Genomic DNA, 23,297 nt, shown 5'->3' on the forward strand with positions numbered 1-23,297 from the left:
CGCGTTAAAGGATAAGGATGTGTTTGTACTCGTCCGGTGCTTACCTTCCTCTGTGGGCAGTTCTGAAAAGAGGGAAAAAACATAATTAGAGCTTTGAATAAAACATCAAAGGAGTAAATTTAACAGACGATAAACCAGTCAGAGCAGGCATGCGATCTATCTCCGTAGTTACGATCGTACATAAATACATTCCGGTATGGCGTATGTATATTGTATAGTTTGGCGGCACGGCCGGCGGCAAAGCGCTCTATCGATGGCTGATGGACATGGCATAGTATATGTGTTACGTCAATACTTCCACGCCGGGCTGATAACGCTCTCCTTGCCGCCTAGCTGATAGGCGCTAACCCAAACAGGTTGCTAATGCGAAAATAAACTACGCAAGTACCGCTGAATAAATAAAACGCACGTGCCTAGACTGAGGCCGCGACGACTGACACTTAGAGAAATATATTAAGAAACGGCATTCCTTTGCAGGTTGAGGCTTAGCACGTTCAGTTGTGTGCTTAGATGAGATTAACTTTATTATGGAGTGTAAGGTTAGGCCGGTGACCTGAGCGTTGACCTCGTTACGTAGCGCTTAACCTAACGTCATCACAATGTTTCAAATCTAATTTAGTTCACAGCCGTAATGAATTTAAAATACATTCGTGCCGAGTGACACATAAATTTAGCTCAGAATGTTATGACGTATTATTTATTTGGTTAGAAGTTCGTATCTCATTATCACTGCAAGGTCTCGTGTTATTTATTTTTGCGACACATGTGTGTTAATCAGGGTAGATTTTATCGCGGCACAATCGGGCAATGTGCTCTAAGTCAATCAAACTCTATTTGCGTACGCTCTCGGCCGAGCCGCACCGGCGAGCTCCTTGTAGACTAATGTAAGCAATTAGTCAACTCATCGATAATGCACAGTAGCGGACTTGGGGACACTTAATCCTATGAGAGACTTGATCCTGTCGCTAAAATAGCGATACTGACTAATCTACTATGCTAAGGTCAGAAAAGTACAGCCAGTAGGGTTCTGGGTTAGAATTGCAATCTTATCTTACTTATAGACAACGTTGTAGCTTTAAAATTAAGCAATTCCAACTGTCTTGAAAAATTAAAATGGTTCCATTCTCCCCATCTAAACATTCGCGAATGATGATAGTTACGCGATGCTATAACTCCAGAGACAACGGCGCCGGCGTCGTTACGCTTCCGAAAGGCCGGCGGACGTGTTTCGGTTGCTGATCTGTCCTAACAATGCAAATTAAACTCTCCACTATAAATGGAACTCATAATATAGCCGCGTGCGTAGTTATCGCTATACACAGGAAATCGGGTATATACAGGATGGCTAAAAAATAAGTGCATTCCCGTCCCGTTGCCAGTGAGGTTTTGGGATTATACTTAGAAACTTTTACTATGGAAATAACCACGAAATCGCGATAAAAAAAATTACCCTCCCATAGAAAATGGACCAGCCAAAATGTATGAAAAGGACAAAAATTTTTTTACGATTTCGGCGTTGGTCCCATAGTAAAAGTTGCTCAGTATAATCCCAAAACCTCCCTGGCAACGGGAATGCGCTTATTTTTTAGCCACCGTGTATAGGAAATGCTAAACGAAGGTTGTTAACTTTATTTTTTGTTTAAGTTTGTTCTTCTCGGATTTAATGGCCATTAGTACGAGTATAAAGTTCCGCGGTAGATTCTCGTAGCATGACAGATAGCATGAGGCAGGTAAGCGCACTGAATAAAACTACTCTGTTAGCTTTATTTATGCTGCTATTGCTTGGGTTAAGAATTTTAATGATTATTAAATTGTAAAAACGGGACCTCGAAACGTCGGAATCTTAAAACTTAAATACGCGATTAAGTCCTGTTTTACAATTTAATAATGTGAAGAAATCGTAAAAGTTTAACCAGAATTTTGATGATGTCCTTCTGGTTCTTGCTCACTATACAACGTTTGTGGCCACGTTACGCAAGTTAAATATTTTAAGCTCTTACTGAACGACTCCCGTGGAGACTATTCTGGAGTTCTCGAGGATGGAAAGTTTTACATAAAAAAACGACAATGTCTAAATGTGTGAAACATCAATTTTGCCATTTCAGGATTTGTTCTAAGGTAAATAATAATCGACCTAACCTACATAGACTAAATATTGAGTGTGCCTAATCTAATATGTGGTCATATGGTTAATATTGAACAAACAAACAACGATTGTGGTGTTTTCTTATGCAGAATACAGTAAACATTATATTTGTATGAATGTGCGTCATGGCAGCAAGTCCAGTTAGCGACATGCCACAGGTGACGTGTGCCGACTGCCGACCTTCGTTCAATTGACGCGTTTGTAGAAGAGCAACAGGCCGCTGCAGCGCGTCAATCTAGCGGATGCACCAGTGATTGGATTGCTTTAATCACATTACATTGGCGGGAGTCATGGGGACGTCAAATGCCGAGGATTTGACAACGGCACACAAAGCAAAAACGGCACTTCCATAGGTGACCCGTTTTTATTATTGATATTGTCTTCCAATTTCTACGTTGCAAAATTGGTGCTATTTCCTGATCTTATGCTAAATATACCGCTTTGATAATGATAAGAAATAATTAGAGTTATAAGACGAGGGAATGTTGAAAGGGTCAATGTTTCGGTTCTATTGGGTCTCCTCTCCTATCCTACGTCGTTAGTAGAACGTTAAAACAAAACAAGCTTTGAACTCAGTCATAATAAATTCAAGTATAACGTACGCAAATGAGTCACGCAAGTAGGAAAGATTCTGAAATCATAAACTGATTACGAGAAACAAAGCAAAATACGAAACAACGGAGCTCTAGGTTACTAGACTGACGTTGTGGCCGAAGACAAAACAATTGAACCTTGTTGCTGGTTGCATTGCTCTACATACTAGAGATCTTCGGTAAACATAATAATGGTTTCAGTCTGTTACCTAATTATAACGTACGTACCTATTTATCTGAAGTAGGTACTTGAAAGGTAGAGCTTTCACACACACGTGCTCGTTTTTAATATAATACAAGTTTCGCAGCCAGGGCGAAAATGTGAAAGTACACAAGAAAGTAACTGAAGTCTAAAAATAAATGACAAAAACGTTAACGTCGGCGATAACCTCGAGCAAAAACGCCAGGCACGTGAAATGGGTTTATAAGAATATAATGAGGTGGATAAAACACGATACAGTCAATAAAGAACCTCAAATATTCGTATTGAAAAATAAATAAAATATCGAATAGTGCTCGCGCGTCAGTTGGTCGGCGCGTAGACACCACGCCAACGTAGCTCGTCTAAAATAAACCCACAGCCCGCTTTATAATATTTCAGCCTAGGCACTGAAGCGCCGAACTACAATAATATCTTCTTTACACGATTTATCATGCAAATTCCTCAAGCAGGGGCCCATTTCTCGAACGGTATTAGACTAATATTATCAGTCCACGAACTGTCCAATCGTATGGGTTACCATAGCAACACACTAATAATATTAGAATAATACCGTTCGACAAACGGGCACCAGTTGGTTTTCTCATCATAATTACGCTAATAAATTTCAGTGACGTAGTCGACACTAATTTGAAAGCAACAAAACTGACAATAAAAGACACTCGTCAGAACTTTTATGCCTCCTCTACACTATCGGCGATGGTCGTTAATAGTATCATCGTCTATTATCGGCAAGATCATCGTGCAAGCATCCACATGATCGCTTGTATAACGCAACCACCCGTCGATTCCCTTTGATGCGTGCCAAAAAAACCGACAACTCACGGGTCGCAGGCGATCATTGGCGATGATTGGCGGAGACTGCCGAGTATGCCCTTTACACTATCGTGCCCGCCAGTTATCGTCTATCATCGCCGATAGTGTAGAGGAGTCATTATGGATTGTTTAGTTAGACGTAAGAGGAAGCAAACCTGTTGAACCCCAAGCAATTAATCGCGAGCACGTAAGGTTGTGGTGAACTAACAAAACAGATTTATCTCTGCTGAAAACCCATACATATGTATGCATGCACTCGAACCGAGGCCGGGCAAGTATTATCTAAACACGGTTTAGGATGACGTTAGAGGATGTTTTATTCGAGATTACAGCTACATATAAGGTTCGTTTAAATTCTTTACTGGTCCTATAAAGCGACAAGTACTGTTAGACCGTTCCCCATTCTTATTAAAGCGAATCCTAATACGATGGAAACAATGAAAGTCGTGACCTAAACCGGTGCACGATAACTATGTATGTTATATTCTGTTGTGCGTACAAGTTTATTTGTTTAGGTTTTAAAGTTTTAGACAAGATAAAATACATTGTTGCGACAATGTAAATTATAGATCAAATAAAGATTAAGTAATTCAATGATGAACAGCGGTGACTTAGGTTGGTTGTTGGCTTCTGTCACTTTGGGCCAACCTCGAAATATTCAGCTATTAGGCAAAGCTTTACAGGGCAATATTAGGGACACCTCGCCGCAGCGCCGAACACTCCGCTTTAATGAGACACGCAAAACTTCTACTATACTTTGGTATAATATTAAAAGCCTGCAACAAAGTTTCTGTTTTTAACCCTGTAAACTTTGCTTGCAAACATAATAAAAAAGAGACGGAATACTTCATTACAACAAATGGTGAAAAGTAGTAGCATTACCTAATGGCTAATACCGGTTTACCGGTAGAGGTAAACCATACCTATTTATGTCAGTAATTTTCTGTTTTTATACAGTATCATAAACATACATCGGGGTTTTCGGTGCGGGAATGTTTGGCAGTGGTTTGACATAATAGCCAAAGAGTAGGTATTGACTTAAAAACAGAATGTAATCTAGCAGGTTTCTACCTAAAGAATTATTAATTAAACAAAAGATAAAATAAAAAATAGTTATTTGTTATACAAGGGTGCAAAGTTGTATTTTACCCGCGAGTGTAGAATTGAAACCCGAGCAAGCGAAAGGATTCTATAGGTGAACCACGAGCGAAGCGAGTGGTTCTAAAATAGAATCCTGAGAGTAGCGAGTGTTTCAACACACGAGAAGTAAAATACATTTGCGCCCGTGTGTAACACAAAACTTTTCACCTCACTATAGCGAGGAAAGTGCAACATCCACAGACGTTAGATCATCTTCATCACTGGAATCACTCATTTCTTTACGATATTATAACAGAAAACTCTGGAAGTTGTGTATTTTTACGCGAGTCGGTGAGAAAAGGTTTTAAGTAAAAAATTTGTTGACAATGTTGACATTTCTGATGTATGAAATGTCAACGATGCGTTTTAAAATTGCATCGACTCAACTTGTGCGTTCAGAATCATATTTAACATCATTATAAAAAAAACGTTTCTTATGGAATTTTAAGGTTTATGACTTAAAATCATTAAATAAAGCTAAATTTGGTATTTTTTATTAGATTCTCAAACCATTTATTTAATGATAATTAATATCGAACGAACCATTATCATGAGCGTTTTACGTTTTGTTAACTGTCAAGCTACTTAAACACGCTCCATCCAAGGTTAAATTACTTTCCCCACTAGTGGATAAAACGCGTTTTTCCCCGCTTGTATTGAAGGATAAACGACAACTTTCCGAGCTAGTGAGGGAAAAAATATATTTTAACAAATTTTGCTACATAGTGAAGCACAATTTTCTTCACCACACTAACGCTAGGAAAATACTAACTATAAAACATTACAAATCAAATCCAAATGAACATTTTTTAATACGTATCATTCAAAATCATCATTTAAAACTCAATTCTACTCGCCGACATCAAAAATTAACTCAAAAATTTGCAACAAATTACTTCGCCATTGTTGTGGATAAAATGCGACTTTCTTTTCCGTTTTTAAAAGATAAGGTCTTTACGAGCCAGCGGGTGGAAATAAAATTGTATCATTGATACAATCCGCAGAGAGGTCGTTATTCATTAGGCATAATATGATGTTTTCTCAGACTAACCTTCTGATTATCTTTACTCTTACTCTAGTCATTCCCGCACCGAAAACCCCGATGTATGATCATAAAAGTTATTGCTATGACTATGATTGATTTGATGATTTAATGAACAGACTAAAAGATGCAATAAGAAATGTAAAGGTGTAAATGTTGCAGTTCTAATGCGTGCCCAAAAACTCGATTCGTTTACGGGCTCACTTCACTCAATAACAAAGTATAGTCAAACCAAGAAAACTCTACAGAGTTTTTGACAGCACACGCAGTGCAGGTGTTATTTTAAACGTCACACTTCAATGAAATTATGACGTATAAACAACACTGGCACTGCGTGTGCTCTCAAAATATCTGCAGACTCTTCTTAGTCTAACTCTACCTAGGTACATATAAGAAAAATATTTTTTTTTATTTAAAAGAAAACTAGCGACCCGGGCTTCCCACTGGTGCAATGCTGATGTATTATACATATAAACATTGATCTTGAATCACTCTATCTATTAAATAAATCCGCAATAAAATCCGTTGCGTAGTTTTAAAGATCTAAGCATACATAGGGACAGGCAGACAGCAGGAAGCGACTTTGTTTTATACTATGTAGTGAAGCGTTGAAACTCAACCAAAGCAGGTTGTACACAACCGTAATCTGCTTGCCGGCATAAAATTCGCCTTTAAGATCTATTCTCGTTTAACATTTTCCGTATTGTGACGGAACCTCAAGCTGAATGACGTGTGACGTGTAGTTTATGCCGCATGGTTAGAAGAAAAATAATCGTTGGATGTACGATGGCAGATGCGAGTAAATAAACAAGATTTGAGAAAAACTTGAGCCGAACTGACCAACATCACGGCTCTAATCGTCATGTACAGCTAACCGCAAAAGTCCATAGCCACTTTATGCATTAATTCATTCACAACTACCGACCCGCCCCGACTTAGCACGGGTTACACAAAACCTTAACAAATTATACACCTATATAAACCCTCCTCAAGAATCACTCTATTGTTAGGTGAAAAGCGCAGGAAAATCCGTTCAGTAGTTTTCGAGTTTATCCCGAACATACATACACACAGACAGACGCGGCGGGGGACTTTGTTTTATAAGGTGTAGTGATGAGTCCATGCAGTTTTGCAGCTCGCTGTACGTTCGTTTGTCAGGTTTCAGGTTGCATGGAGGCTCGGAAGTAAAAGCCGTATGTAACAAGCGTAAACGAAAATTGTGTCTTCAATGTGCGTAATGTAAAAAAGCCTCATATTTTTCGACTGTGTATGTTTTTCTGTTATTTCTTTGGCATCCTGCGCCCAAATTATTTGCCCGATTATAATACCAGTGGTCGTAAAACCACGACCACTGGTATTATAACCCAACAAATAATTTGGGCGCAGGATGCCTTGAGTGAATTTAAAAAAATTCAGTAAGCTTTATAAGCGTAATATGTGTCAATAACTGCCCCTCTTTATTAATAGGTTAGCCCCTAGGGTTACGCCTGAGGGCGCTTCGTGGCTCGGTGCCCGTGCACGCACTGGCGACTTTGCTCATGCAGTCTATTTATAAATGAGCCTGCATCTCTATTGCTTCAAAGCTTCGAGTCTATCACATTAGACTTGATAAAGATATTATCGATTTATTATAAGTACGCCATCGGGCAATAGTAACGGGGTAATTATCTAAAGTAAGTGCTTTAACATAAATATCCTACCTAGTATGGTGACTACTTAAGAGTCCCCGGCAAGCTCGGCCGAATTTCACCTTCCCATACAAACGGAGTTTCGTTCTCATTTTAAAACGATGGTTTGATTGTAATGAAACTTCGCACATATAATGACATGAGGTATATCTATGCCTGTAGTTAGTTTATATAGCTCCAGCTTTTAAAACAAACGAAATAGAGCAAAAACAAGTTTGGTATGAAAAACTTAAATTCGCTGTATTCTTTAACTATGGTATACGAAGCTACATAAACTAATTATAGGACTAGATATAGCTTATCCCATTGTAAGTATAAAGTTTCAGAGCAATCTAACTAGTCGTTTTAAAATGAGAGCGGAACTACGTTTGTATGGAGAATCGAGCTTGCCGGGGACTCTTAAGTGGGGGCACTTACTGTACACGGCAGTTACAAATGTATAATAAGTATTAACCAGGGTGAATGATAAGGAGCAGGCACTACCTATAGGCACGGTCGCGTTTATGCTTCTTTATATGTTAGTATACTTAGTATTCGTCACCATCCCACCTATATATTATAGTCAGCATCAAGAGTAGCGGATGAGACTGCGCGTCAAAAGTAAATACGATTCTCTTATAGTTTCACAAAAAGAGATATGTCTGTATTATGCAAAACAATTCACCAGCAGCATACCGACGTTCAAACATCATCCGTATCTCAGACGAACCAGTATAAGTGTAACATTAGTAACAATGCGTAATCAGAGATCAAAGTTACATTGCGAGCGCCAAACATAGGTCAAGACAAGACGCCAGTTTCTATGCAAATATTTTTGGTGCAGCAATTAGCGGTTGGTTTTTAGATAAACACGTGCGCAGCGGGCGATAGGTCTTCACATTGGATGCGGATCCGCACACCGCTCCGGTGTGTAAGCGAGGCAGCGCTATGCATGAATATAGCGATTTCCCGCTCACAAATCGGGGCGGCAGGATTACATCCTTTTGAGTGTTGTGGGATAGCAAATCTCTAACTAAATTCGCGAACTTATTTTGTTTGTACCTTATTTTATTAAAACAGGATACAGAATTAAACGATTTCTCAATTGAATTTGATGCGTTATGGGATAGCGAATCTCTAACTAAATTTGCGAATTTATTTTGTTTGTGCCTTATTTTATTACAACAGGATACAAAATTGAATAAAGTTGATGCCAATATGCTTAGCGAGGCGTAAATAAGAATGTTGTATGCACTATTTTTATAAGTAGGTATAAACTGAATCGTGACTCAACGGGTGGAAAAAAGAGCTCGCGAGAAATATGAATACTTGCATTCCTAAATTTACTTGAGAAATAAACAGGGAACAATATATATTTGTTTTATACTGTGTACTGACTATGCTATGGTTAAAATACTATAAATATTAGGTATGCCTACTTGACAGTAGTTCTTTAGTTAGCTGCATGCAATTTAAAATGTGTATAAGTACCTACACTTGTGGGTAAAATATAGAAAAAACTGTAAACTCCTTAACTGTATCTATGTTTTCACAAATATAGAAATTTAGATTCTGATTTTATACCTTAGAAAGTTAGGGCTTCAGACACAGACTGTTTGGTTAATATTTCATATTAACACATTCACTGCCCCCAACGTACATGTGCGTTCACCGTCATACAAGTTCGTTCCTAGGCCACGCCCCCTGGCAGTGAATGCGTTAAATACAAGGATAGATACATAAATTTAAAATTGTTCATACTTTGGGAGGAGCACGTCGTAACAATTAGCATACCGAGGCAGAGACAATGGACTTTTTCAGTCCATGAACACGCCTGTGACTTTACACAAGCTTCCACTGGCAACAACGCTCAGACGCGATCGAATAATGAATCTAATTGTTTTCTTCCACCAATCAATGTGATTAATAATCTAGCTCTAGCTCTTTATCTAGTGTTGGTAGGAACTCAAGTCGTTTTGAGTGTAAATTTGAAGAATTTGACTCGTTTTTACGAGACTGCGCTAAACAAAGTCCCGAATCAAGTCCTTTATTGAGTCTTTTTTAAGCACAACTCAAACACACGAGTCAACAATTTTGTAGGTTTTACCCAAGTACTAGCAGTAAAGAAAACGATCGTTATTGTATGGTGTACTAAACCCATGAATTCTACGTGAAGACAATTTAGACAATGCATTTAGATTTTTTTTTAAATGAGTCCTCTGAAAAGGACTCAAGTCAAGTCTCTACAAAACACTCGGGTCTCTGAACAAGTTGAAATGAATTAGAGTTTCGATTTAATTCTGAGTCTTAAAAACACAATTATGTCTTAAGGCCGTTCCATCGGTTTGCCGCTGTCACTATCACATTTCGTAAGAAAGAACGGGAAAGATCATGCGCGGCAAGTGTCAATTTTGATCGAATTTTGTCGATTTTTATTTATTTTTAAAACGTTACCTTACAATGTCGAAATTCGAAAGCTATGAAGTTACTATTTAAGTTAAGATTGCTTTTTCTTCTTTTTTTGTTTATAGTATCACATAATAAATGACCGAGTAAAGTTTGATTAAAAGTCCGAGTTAGAGGTTACTTTGGGAATTAATTGTATCGAGTGAATTGTCATAATTCGTGTATCGAAAGCTATGTTATTAAAGATAATATAGTCAAGAACTACATATATTTATTCCACGTCTACGAATATCAACGCCTCTTAGAAAAACATGATCATATAAGGAAATTTTTCGCCTTCTGGCTCAGGGAACCGCCTTAGCAGATGATTCAAAGTACTCGAATGTTAACCAACACTATAGCTCTAGCTGTTTTATGGCTAGTGTGTGTAGTGTGTATGTGTATATAGTAAATCGCATTAAGCCGGTAACTAGGTTAAGAAGACAATAGACTTGACAAAATTTAAGCTGCGTATATTTCCACTACGCGCGGTTAGTGTGCAGACTGATTGTGATTTAAATAAAGTAAAAACCTGTTTATATTAACCCTACGCGTCTAGGAGTTTAGTACCTACTTTATTATTTTTGTATTAACCCTTTTATCGCATACGAAGCCATAATGGCGGATATAATATTCAACTCTATTGACAGCTATTAAAGTTCAAATTTAAACAAATATTTTATATTATGTGCCGTAAGGTGTGTTATTGTTATAGTTCAACAGAAATATAATAATAAATTATATCAAATTAAAGAAATATTTCTGCCAATAAATGAATTATTTTTACATGTTAAATTAAATGATCAGGAGTTCTTAATGTTAGACAGAAACAGAAAGAACTGAAAAATTCTCAATTTAATATATGGCTCATATAAAATCAAACATTTAAGCTAATTGCCTAATATTAATCTTCAATACATAAATACACAATCCAGACAAATGGCAGTAGAATAGTATTTTTACCTGCCAATTCCTATATGTGTGACAGAATGTACATCTTTTCCATTTTTTAAAGCTATCAATAACATGAATCTATTATCTATTTCATCAGTACTAGTGAGAGTACAAACATTAAATTATTGATTGCAATGGTGTAAAGACAATTACAGTGTGGTTTAATTACTTAAAGTAATTTTGTAGCAACCAAGGTCATCATAGAATGATGTTTATTTTTAAAATGGTTGTCAACATAGGTTGATTGGCATCCAGGTTAGTAGTTGGCAGGGATTCAACAGGGAGCAACCCTGACTGATTGATGGATACAGTAGTATGATGCCAAACAAACACATATTTTCTGCAAATGATTGAGCTGCATATGGTTTGGGATAATTTTCTGACTCTTTTTAGATAAATGTGTGTTTTGGACAAATTATTTAGTCAAAATTATTATTTGAAGGACATTATGTAAATAAATTTAGATGGTAACCACATTTAGTAGTAATTGCATTAGGCACATAAGTTTTGTTTTTTAACCCATTAGCGCCCGTTGTACCCACTTGGGTACATCTGGGTTACAGCTGCTGTAACTCTACTTAACAGCATTAGCAAAATGGTGGGTTCCCTAAAGTAGGTGTTATGGTTCCGGTTTCCGAACAAAGCCCAAAACATGTAATAAAAAATATTGTATCTACGATAGTCTGTATCTTTAAGTGGTTAAATAAATGTAATAAACAATGTGTTTTTACATTTTCAGGTACTTGAAACACAACAAGTTAACCAAACAAATAGAAAACTGCCTGGTTCTGTTCTGTTCCTCATTGTTCTGGCTTTAACCAATTTCATTTAATCATGTAATGTTTGATCTACCCTCAAATGGCTAAATATTTAATCTCGTTTTAGGTTCTTTACTAGGGTGAAGTAACAGCATATAAGTACCTATTATAAAACTAAATTACTATTAATTAATCAAATCATCCAGATATATTCCTAATAACAAAATAGCATGATTATAGCAGCTTCTTTTTTACGTTGAGTAAGTGATATATCGTAGTAAAACTTTTGGCACATTGAGTTAAATTAATTGGCTTGAAGAATTTTCTTGCCCAATAAAATACCTAATTGTGGTTTGTTTACATTCTTTTAAATACCAAAAGATACAGACTATAAATATTATACCACATTTTTCTAGTCATAAGTTTTAGATTATTATCACAATAAGTTATAACGTAATACTAATACTCATACTACTAATACTATAATGACACATTAAATAGGTAGGTATTGTATTAGGTATCTAATAAAATGTTTATATTTATTGCCTCATAGTTCAATGTTAAGTCAATAATGTCAATTAATATTGTCTATTGACAGCCTGACAACAGAATTGTATTTCTGTAGTATCCTGATTTTTGAGATACAACCAACAATGATTTGTTTATGTCTATTAAAAGATGTGTTACGATTTGTGTTCTAATCCACATGATAAGATATTATTGTTGTCATGAATGATCAATACCTGAACTCTGACTGGTTGGTTTAGAACAGCATGACCTAAACAAAGACAAGGAGCCACTTACCATTTGGGCCATATTTCTCCTGGTTCCTTTTGATTTGATCTGGGCTAAGGCCTTTGTCTTGGTCTGTTCCAAAATATGATAAGACTTCTTCCACGGATTTCGAGTGAGCGTCCTCCATGGTGAAAGTCTATGTCGCCGTCAGTTCTGTAAAGATAAATAATTAAGGTTAGAATTGACCAGTCATCATCATCACTGCAACACTAGTGAGGTTATGTTACTTTAACATGGGATTTAAATTTAAATTTTACAGATGGTTTACCGTAGAATATTCAACCTAATAGCATTATTTTTATTCATATGTTTTTGTACATTACATAGGTACTGCTTAAAAAAACAGAATATGCAAGTCAAGGGTGAGAAGTTAAACAATAGACACAATAAATTTATAAGACGTTGTCATCAGATGGCATTTTTAACATAATTATTATTCACACGATAGCTGTGAATACAGTAAGTAGATAGGGCAAGAAACCGAAATTGTAAGTAGCAATTTCCTGCATCGCATGCACCGTTTTACTGTTTGTTCCACTCACCAAGAACTTTTCTTATTCATGAGAAATGACTGTCATTTACCAATGTTACACTTAAAACAGGAAAGCGCTGGACTATAGTTTTATAAAGTAGAATCTATTGTATTTGTACTAAACTAATACTTTTCTCGTAAATATCATAAACTACTAGAACACGTATCCAATGTAGCCGTCATTTTTTCTTAAACTGACGTCCAACGTGACGTTGTAAAAGTGAGAAGGTGTAGCGCCACCTATCACTTATGTCATGAACTAATAAACCAAATTAAAACCCTTTATTTAATTCAACTATTTATGACATAAACAAAATCTGAAATGAGTACGAAAATATTTTTAATACTAAAATAATTCATTTTATTAACATAACTTAGTTTTATTACAAGCGGAATGATTTAGAGCTACGGATAAATGTGGAGCGATGTTATAGGCCGGTTCTGTCCCACGTGACGGAAGGCTATTTTCGTTCAATAGGCGCCTACAAAATGCGGTATTTTTAAAATGCAGAAACGTGAACATAATTTCTTTGCGTTATGTAACACACTTATCACTGGTAATAAAGTCACAAACTGTGTTATTTACTTAGAAAACACTTAATTGACACTTTTTGATTATTTTATTCACAGGAATGCGTTGTGGAAGTTGTTATTTTCGACTTACTGAAATATTTTTCGACAGCGTCGGGAAGGAAAGAAGAAATAAGAGTGGCGCGGGAGGTGTTTTCCCGCCGCGCCCCGAGTAGTGACTCCCGGGCGGGAGCGACGATTTTAGCGCGGCGCGGGCGCGGCGGAGGGACATGTCGGAGATTTCTTTAATTATTTTGGCAACAGTACTCGATGGCAGAGTCGACTCGCTTTCCAGGGTTGCTTGTCGCGCTCGCGCGGCGTCGCGACCGTCCTGTCCTGTGATGATCTTTTTATAGCGGGCGCTACCCGGGTCGAGCTCCCCGGTCCTTGCTTTACCAATATGCGGCTTGTCTTTACGACTATTATAAAGCTTTTCAGTTTACACCACTATTCTCCAAGCGATAAAGTAGCTTTATAGTTGACATTAATTCAAATTCTCCCGTGGAAAACATGTTTACAATTAATAGCTTCAAATGTTGCTTAAAGCAGATGATGATGATCTTGCATCGGTACGTTAAGTGAAACAATTTAATTTTCATAATTTTCAAGGCTCTTTTTATTGTTAGAAATCATTGTCACAGAATAAGTAATTCATTGTATAAAGTAGTATTTTATAGACAAGTGTGTGAAGTAATCTAATGTAATTTTTGAGTTGCTCCAATCACGTAAGCTGGTGAAATGGAATTTCGAGCGATATTATTTGGATAAAATTTCCTTGCGATTGTTTAGTTAAATGAAATGTGTTTCACAGGGTAGCAAAAGTTTGTGTGCCTTAACCCTCAACCCTCGCAACGCTCAAGATTTTTCAATGGGTACCATGTATATTAAGCACGAGAGCACAAAAACTTTGCTCTTTTATGTAACAAATGCTTTAGGCTAAAATATAGAAACGATACATTCGAAGGAAAAACGCGCAACTACTTACTGCTCCTACAAAAAAAAACCGAAATCCATTGTATCCCGCTTTACCCTACTGTTAGCAGTACCAGTACCAAACCACCGGGGGAGTCGCGGGACGGATTTCGATGTATAAAATAAGTACCTACCCATAGTTTCATTTTATTCTGGGTGTAAATATCACAACTGAGATATGGATGAAACTTAGGTATGGAAGAAAAAGACATGCTGCGCCGACCCCAAATGAATGGGGTAAGAGAAAGCGAATGATGATGATTACTTAACTGAGATGGTTGGCAAGAAGTTATTATCGTTTACTATGGAGTCTATGGACTGATAGAAAGCTTGGCTGTTTGTGTTGTGTTATTGAATTGAATAGTTAAACTAGTTTTGTCCCAAAACTAATGCTTCCTATACTTAAAAACCACTTCGCAACTACAGTACCTACATATAGAGTAGGGAGTTGTAACACCGCCTGAGTAATGTTGGTAGAGTCCGACTAAGTTAACTCTGCATGACACTTGCAATGAATGTGTGGTGGCAAAACTTCTATAAAAGTAGAGTCAGTCCAGTGCCGGATGAAGCCAGCGCAGGGCCTGTAGCAAATTCTATCATGGGGCCATGGATTGTTTTAGTTTTGTCAGATGAAGTGAACGAAGTAAAACTTAGGTTTTTTACGGCCACAATGTGTAAGTGCGCGATTCCCGTGGCATTTGCTACTTATGCCACGTGGCTAATCCGCCAATAAATTTTATTAGTCCTTTATATTATTCAATAACTAGCGACCCACCCCGGTTTCGCACGGGTTACACAAAACCTTAATAAATTATACACCTACACCTTCCTCAAGAATCACTCTATTGATAGGTGAAAACCGCATGAAAAATTAAAAACCCGTTCATTAGTTTTCGAGTTTATCGCAAACATACATCACATACACACAAACAAAAGCGGCGGGGCTTTGTTTAAAAGGTGTAGTGAAGTATGGGAGTGGAAATTTGACATTAAAGATGACATTGCCGCACTTTGTCATTGCAAATGCCACACAGAGCTAGCTTGGTCTGCTTCAATAGCGTCTACAATGACCAATGACACTCCCTCACTTTGTTGTGTTCAAAGTCGGTGTAGAGTTAGCTTGCACGGACTCTAGACATAATATGTGCTTCGCTCACACTTATGCGAGTATGACGATGACACGTTATATACTTACTAGCTTTTGCCCGCGACTTCGTCTGCATAGAATCAGTAACAGCAGCTAAAGTAAATTTAGCGCCTGGATAAAGTGTAATAGCAATCATTCAATTTGATCATAAGCTTAATTGCTTGACATCAATTTATTTTTATTTTTTATTTATTTATTCAGAAACAAACAGTCAATTACAGGCAATTCATTAAGGGTCGGTTGCACCAACTGTTTGTGATCGTTAAAGAGTTCGCAAAATTTTATTGTATGGAGAGTTTCATAGTAAACCGTCGCGACGCGCCGGGTAACGTTTATCAGTCTGTCAAGTGCGGATGGTGCAACTGGCACTAAATCTCTCAATTCCACCCCCCTTTGCACTCTCTTTAGGAATGATTTCCGAGTGCCCGGGACTCAAACTACCCCTACTTATGTCAAATTTCAATTAAATCGGTTCAACGGTTTCAAGAGCATTTAAATGTTTCCGGCTATTTAGTTAATTTTTAAAACCCGCTCATTTATATTAATCCTACGAAGATACAATTAATGAATTGCCTTGATATGAGTTATAACATAATTACTATAATTACGCTATACTTGTTGCAATTGGTGCGCAACAGACGGATCGGCATTGGATGTTTACAGTTGGCAGAGACAAACGGTCAGACGACATTGATGTATGACTCGATATATTTTTGGCGATAAATATCTACGAAGTACAGCTGTCAAAGAATGCGTGGTATTTGAGGGCACATAATTACTGTCATTAGTATTATACAACTTAAAAATATAAATCAGACACCAGACAAGTTGTGAAAGAAATTTCAAATAAACTTGTCTGGGTGTCTGGCGACTTTCTAGCGGGCGAATATTTCGCTCAGCGGCTAAGTCTGGCAATCCAGCGGGGAAACGCAGCAAGCGTCCTGGGGACGATGCCCCATGCAACTTTAAGTTTTTAATGTTTTTAATTTATCTTGTAAATAGTTATTTGAAAATAAATAATTTTATGGATTAAAAAAATATTACAATACTTAAAAAGACTGTAATTATAGTTGGTCAAGTCAAGGGTCTATGCTGCACATGGAGCATAAGGACCCTTTAGGCATGCAAAGTCACTAATACTCGCCACTCGACTAAATTACTAGCGTAGTCTGAACTAGGCTTAATGCTGCGTCTTACGTAGGCGAACCATAGACCTAGCATTACATAGACCAGCTATACGCGTGCGCCCGTAAGGGATAGACATAGATGACGTCATAAACGTGGGGATACCATATTGGTAGAAATTACCCCAATATTTGATATCACGTTGGGGCGATTACCCTGGAGGCAAAGTTAGCTTGTTTGACGGTATTAAAAAATTGTTAAATAAAATGTCAATGGGCCGTTCTTTTTAGGCGTATGAACAATGGAATACCTCTTATAATTCGCGCAGGTGGTACAAAACTAAACATGTTTGGTAAATAAAACGTAAAATAAAATGTATTATGGGTTTTAATTTAAAGAAATCACAAATCGCAATCACACCAATTAATGTACACCACATTTAATCTTCACAACATTTGTTTATTTATTTTTTGGAATTAGAAGTACGAAAAAACTTCGAGGTCAAAATTACCCATAAAATTATGATATTTTCATCTGGTATCCCTAACATGATTGTTATGCAGCTAAATTAAGAAGAAGTTTAAAAATGGCTGAACTCAGATTCCTACCTACCTACGTAATTTGGGCGGATAATTTTACAAATAATGTTTTGTTAATTTGCGTAAATAATTGTGATATTTTTATTGAAATCGTTTGATTCTACATTGCTTTGAGTGTAACGTAATTTTACGATGTTATTCTCTCATATTGCGTTAAGAGGAAGGTGTAAAATACCGTACTTACGTGTGAAAGGTTATGATCTCATATTTTTGCTCAGAGCGGCTATTACAGCCGATTACAGAACAATTCACCAGTATTTTATCAAAGTTCAAGCATTCAAAACGCTAACCATCACTATATTTCATAAGAGAAAGCACAATTTCATACAAAACAACGATAATTAAACAAGCAACGAACAAACATGACATGTCACGTACTTATTTGTTTGCCACAACCTCGGTTGTGGCAGCGGTGGAAAAGTGAAACTATGACAAGGACAAACAATAACAGCGCTTTCTCTGCTACTCCTACTGAAAGATACATAAGACTATCCCGTTCGGTCATTTTCCCCCACCCCTCATGACCGATCCAGTTATACTAGATTCATGAGGCGAACACTCGCGCTCGCGTATGCGAAGCGAAGCGGCGCGGCGCGGCGGCCTCACGGCGTTCGCGTTCCTTAAAAAAATGAAATGTAAAAAACAATTTGAAAACAATTAGATTTAAGTCCTCCTTGTAAGTATATGTATATACCTGTAACTATCAGGAGAACCCGCTCTTTCTTAATGTAGGTACATAATATTAATTCATCTGAAGTTATTATTATTAAATATGAGGGTGTACGCCCTACGTAAGGGAAAATTTAGAAACTATAAGAGATCAGTAATTTCGTCCTTAGAAACCCACGAGGTCAATTTTGGAACAATATAAAAGTACAGTTAAGTAATAAATTTTTAGTAAAAATTGTTTTTTTTCTGTATGGTAATATTCTGACTGCCGCTCGATTTACCAAATGATGACATTTGGACGTTTCCAGCATACTTGGTTGCACAATAATATCTGTTTCTTATTAGTTAGAATAAAACAATTTTTACAAACAGTGTTAGGTATTAGGGTTTTATAAACATATTTAAATGCAGTTTTTCTTATTTCTAAAAACATCCCCGCAGTACTTGTACCTACCTAAAAACAAATAAAGTATGAGACATATCGATCTTTTAGTCTCTTTCTATTCACCGAAGTACCCTCTTTAGTGTGACATTGGCAGTTTTTAACCCCTTTTTAGTCTCTTTTAAAATACAACATCAGGAAGCAATGTCGGCGCTACTTTGAAAAAAATCTCGTATCTACTTTGAGTAGCTGTGTGTACTCAAAGTTGAAAGGCAGTAACTCTGTAGAATAGAATAGAATAATAGAATAATTCAGCCTGACATAGATGACCTATTAATTAAAAATCAATATCAATGTAGATAAACGATTATTACGATGTTATGGGCCAAGAATAGTTTGATACACGTACACACCCATACTACTTGTACTTACTCGTAAGGTGAACTCGAATAAAGTGTATGCCGTATTAGTGTTAGGTTAGGTTAATATAGTAGGATAATTGATAGATATTTTTTTTTCTACTATCTGAAGAAGTTTAATAACGATTATGCGCGTTCTTTCACCTTCGTTACCGCGTGTTTTGTTTTATTATCATGATATGACGTTGAAATAACATTGTTTACAAAACAATTTTCTTTTAATATTGTCTTTGGTTACCGCGATAGTTACTCAATCAAGTTTCTGAAGCCCACTAAATTTTCTTTTAATTTATACCCTACCCTGACGTATTAATGAATACGGAAAACACATAGGTATAAATGAATATGGAGTCTTTCCTTTACGGTTCGGTACTGTATCTGTAATGTAATGAATTAAATTAATGGCGAGTATCAATTGTCAGTAACTACTTCCTCAAATTTAAGTAATGTTTGTCACTCAAATTTAAATATTAAAACCATTTACATATTGACAACCAAGAATTGATGTAGCTTACTCGTATATTTGGGAACAACAAATAATAGGTAACCATATATACGATAACATACATAGGGTAGTAAAAAAAGCTAATATTATACTTAAAATTAAATTAATATTAAATTCTGTTTTCCATTCTGTTTAATGGTCGACGCTTATGCTTAAATTTTATATTTTTTTAAACTCACCTTACATAGCCGGGTGGAAAATTGCATATTTTTTTAAAATTTGTACTTCGAGCAACGGCTAACAGCCATTTACGAGTATATGTTAATTATTCAGTTAAAAGTTCTCATATTAGCTTCCGCATTTTCAGACCAAGTATTATCGAAATTAAATGTCAATTGCATTGATTAAAAAAAAAAGTTAATAAATCAACATAAATGACGATGAAATCTCGGGTGATATAGTTCACTTTCCACCCTTGGTTAACAATCTACTATTTTTCTATTTTTACTTTAACTAAGTATGCAATATATACCGGGTAAATTAAGTGCCCAGAGAAAAAAATGCCGTGTTATGAATTGCTTTTCTACTAACTTAAAAAATGTATGAATTTATTGAAGCCAATTGTTTCATTTAGAAGTTTTTGTAAAGAAAAGCTTATAATAGTTGTTAACAGATAATGGACATGAATCTATGTGCGCGGAGACCACGAGGACACCGAATGCGTCTGTCACGGTCAGCTAAGTTCGGAGCGGCCAAGGCCGTCTCGTTTCGGATTCCTCCTGTCTCCGAACTCCAGGAAGGTATTCGTTGACGTGCCGGCGACGTAACGCGATGAAAGAAAAGGGATATAGTCGATATAGAGCTTTATGCTTGCTTACGATCGCATAATCCTGGCGGCCAGTAAGTAGTAGAGGTACGGTTCCAATGCTGTTTTAGTAAAGAGTTGATGAGTTTACGTCTCAGGTTTGTAAACCTGTGCAAACGTATCTATGTAGTAGCATCAGTATGCTACTTACTTAAACTAAAACGCCCTAGGACAAACTAGTTAGGTACGTACAGCGTTGTAGCAAAACGAGATTGGCTTTTTAAACACAAAACCTAGCCTAGAGGTTCACGATAAGCGTAGTAATTTGAAATTTTTGAAGTTATTTATTATTTATTATATTTTAGTTTAGGTTCTGTCAATATTTTGACTATTAAAAGGAGTTGTTTGATAAAATTACTTTATAGGTTTTTGGCAAGTATTTCGTTGTTGTTTTATATAGTTTCTTTGGAATACGTAATGTACATAAATAAATATCCTATCGAACATCTTCCATAACTAACTCTCTAGTGGATAATGATAAAGCGAAGCTACAATAGCAAAAAGTCTATCATATTGCTATTTTTTGCAGGCATTCATTTGAAAATTCGTGAAATTAGACTTTATATCATGTAAACAATGATTGTATTATTATCACGACCATATATAATTATGTCCCACTCACTGCACGTGGCAATATAGGAAGCCACGTAGCGCAATGCTGATTGGAGCCTTTACAAACACTAATTAATGTATTTTGTAATTATTGAATTTATTATTTGAAAACACTCAAAAGCCACTCAAAAGCGAATCTTACCAACAATAAAGGATGACTCACGTTAGACCGGGCCGTGTTCGGGCCGGAGCTTCCGGCGCTTCGTTTTCTATGGAAGGCATCACGTGATCACCTGTCATGTCATAGAAAAGTAAGCGCCGGAAGCTCCGGCCCGGACACGGCCCGGTCTAACGTGAGTCATCCTTAAAACCTAGATGGATCGATTTTTCGCTCGTTAGCCTCTAGTTTGAAAATTAAATAGAATCAGTACTTTACAATTTAGTACCCCAAAAACTCGGACATCCTAATTATTTTTAAAATGTACTCTAGTGTGATAGAATTGTCGTTTTCATATGCCCCTATATTGTAAATTTTATCGAAGTCGCTAGAGCCGTTTTTGAGAAATTACCAAAAATATTATACCTGAAAAAATATGATAGATTATTTGCAGCTACTGTAGGTATCTAAGGAAGTATATTTTTTGCGAAAGATTATTGACACGTGTACGTGTAAACCCACGCACGTTAAAACGGTTCAGCAAATTCTTGAAAAAACAGTTCCTGATGCAATTTACAAGCCAGCTGCCAGGGCGGCCACTCAAAAACTGTCAGCCTTGTCTTCATGACACACTAAATAAATTCACCGAGTAGAAATAGAAAATTACAGGAAAACAGCTGAATGCCAATGCTACCAACGTTTATTTCGGCGGCTGAAATAAAATGTATTACGGAGACGACATTTTATAGTGTTACGTGTTCAGAAACTTGGCTTCAATACACAACGATTTAACGGTTATTTACGACCGCGTTTACAAAATAAGATGCATTTTCTTTTTGACTAAGTAGTTAGGTGTCTTTTTTAATTTGACAGCATGACTAAGACGAACTCGGCCACAAACCTCAAGAGCTCATTGAGGGCTATCGTTTTTTTGCTCACCAGTTGGCGCCTCTGTTGATGGTGGTCCATAAGACTAAAGAACAGCTGTCAGTCATTGAAGTGACAAGTGACATTTCGAACTATGGAAAAGACCACCATCTACACTAGTGCCCCTAGCGGCGAATTCATACGCGTTAGCCCTCATTATCTCAGTCATTATCACAGTCATCTGTACAGAGTGTACAAGTGAAATCTTACAACTGATGATACTTACATAAACATAAATTGACTCGTAAAGTAGGAAAAAGTTGTTAAAATAAAAGAAGGACTCGCATGGTATATTAAGATATTATAATAATTGTCAATCTGTGATGGTGGGTGGAACCCATGAACGAAATGAAGAGTTCGAGTTTCGGGAATGCAATTAACGAGGAAATAATGTGGTAACGCGTATTTCCTGCGATTGAATCACGCGCTAGACTTGCGGCAGTAAACTATGGTTTATCGCCTATTAATCGCTTCGGTTAGATTTCGACTTGGACGACTTATTTCCGTGTTGACGCTGCCGCATTAAATACTACAATGAACACAATTGTGTTGTTATACCTATCCTTGCTTATGTGCTAGTTTAGGTGCTTACAGGGTTATGTACCTGCAACTTTCAATTTGATTCATGGTATAGTTATAGAAGGACTTTATTAGGGCATGCTTTAAATAAGTAACCCGTTTTATGACTAACTTAATCGTTGTTTCAATTTTTGTCGTGGTCGTCTATTTTTTACGTTTGCACCCGTAAATTTCGTTTATTTATTTCTTTTGAAAAAAGTGAGACTGACCGCCAAAACTTAAATGCGTTAGTCAATCTCTTTAATATATTTAAATGTTAAATCTATGGGAATCATTCAAAATATTGAACAAAAAGTGTTTTTTTTTCTAATATTAAGTATTTTATATGTATAGGTAGGCAATTAGGCATAATGACTTGACCGAAATGCGAGTTTTTAGTCATATTTTGTTTTCGGATACCACATTTCTTTGTTCTTTTACTCTTACATGTACCTACCTACATATGTATATATACCTATATATGTATATATACCTATATATGTATATATATATTCCTATGCTCGATTTCTTAGTTGTGAGGTTCGATTAAAGTAGGTACCTGTTACGTTACGCAGTTATTGCGAACCAACGGAAAGGGAGGAAATAGTAGACCCAGTTCATAAATCAACAAACGGAAATCGGCGCGAGTTTTTTTAGCATGTGCGGAGTACATAAATATAAAGCAAGCTTTTAAAATTCCGAGATAATGTAACGAGCGTACGCAAGTCCCAGGCGAATGCCAGTGTTCGTACGGCGATTCGTCATCTACAAATAAACGGCCGAAGGTAATAATCGAAATAGA

General features: G+C 36.6%; 2 protein-coding genes across 8 annotated transcripts in view; one reads left to right on the forward strand and one right to left on the reverse strand.

Annotated features, from left to right (window-relative positions):
- The window catches only part of LOC134742379 (probable tRNA (uracil-O(2)-)-methyltransferase), a 300,106-nt gene that overhangs the window by 91,308 nt on the left and 185,501 nt on the right, over window positions 1–23,297 (forward strand). The window lies entirely within an intron of this gene.
- LOC134742365 (calcium-transporting ATPase sarcoplasmic/endoplasmic reticulum type) overlaps window positions 1–23,297 on the reverse strand; it is a 36,222-nt gene that overhangs the window by 11,553 nt on the left and 1,372 nt on the right. For 4 of the 6 annotated variants that reach the window (XR_010127928.1, XM_063675459.1, XM_063675460.1 and 1 more), the window contains exons 2-3: window positions 12,586–12,729; window positions 45–62 (exon numbers count right to left, since the gene is read on the reverse strand). Coding sequence is in view for 5 of the 6 variants with exons in the window: in XM_063675459.1 (XP_063531529.1) it covers window positions 45–62; window positions 12,586–12,703 (136 nt within the window). In the remaining variant the exon portion in view is untranslated. Of the gene's footprint in view, window positions 1–44; window positions 63–12,585; window positions 12,730–13,118; window positions 13,261–13,772; window positions 13,928–23,297 lie in introns of those variants that run through there. The other 2 variants (XM_063675456.1, XM_063675457.1) reach the window with 2 other exon arrangements.

Source organism: Cydia strobilella, chromosome 6 (genome assembly GCF_947568885.1).
Source record: "Cydia strobilella chromosome 6, ilCydStro3.1, whole genome shotgun sequence".
NCBI classification, from domain to species: domain Eukaryota; kingdom Metazoa; phylum Arthropoda; class Insecta; order Lepidoptera; family Tortricidae; genus Cydia; species Cydia strobilella.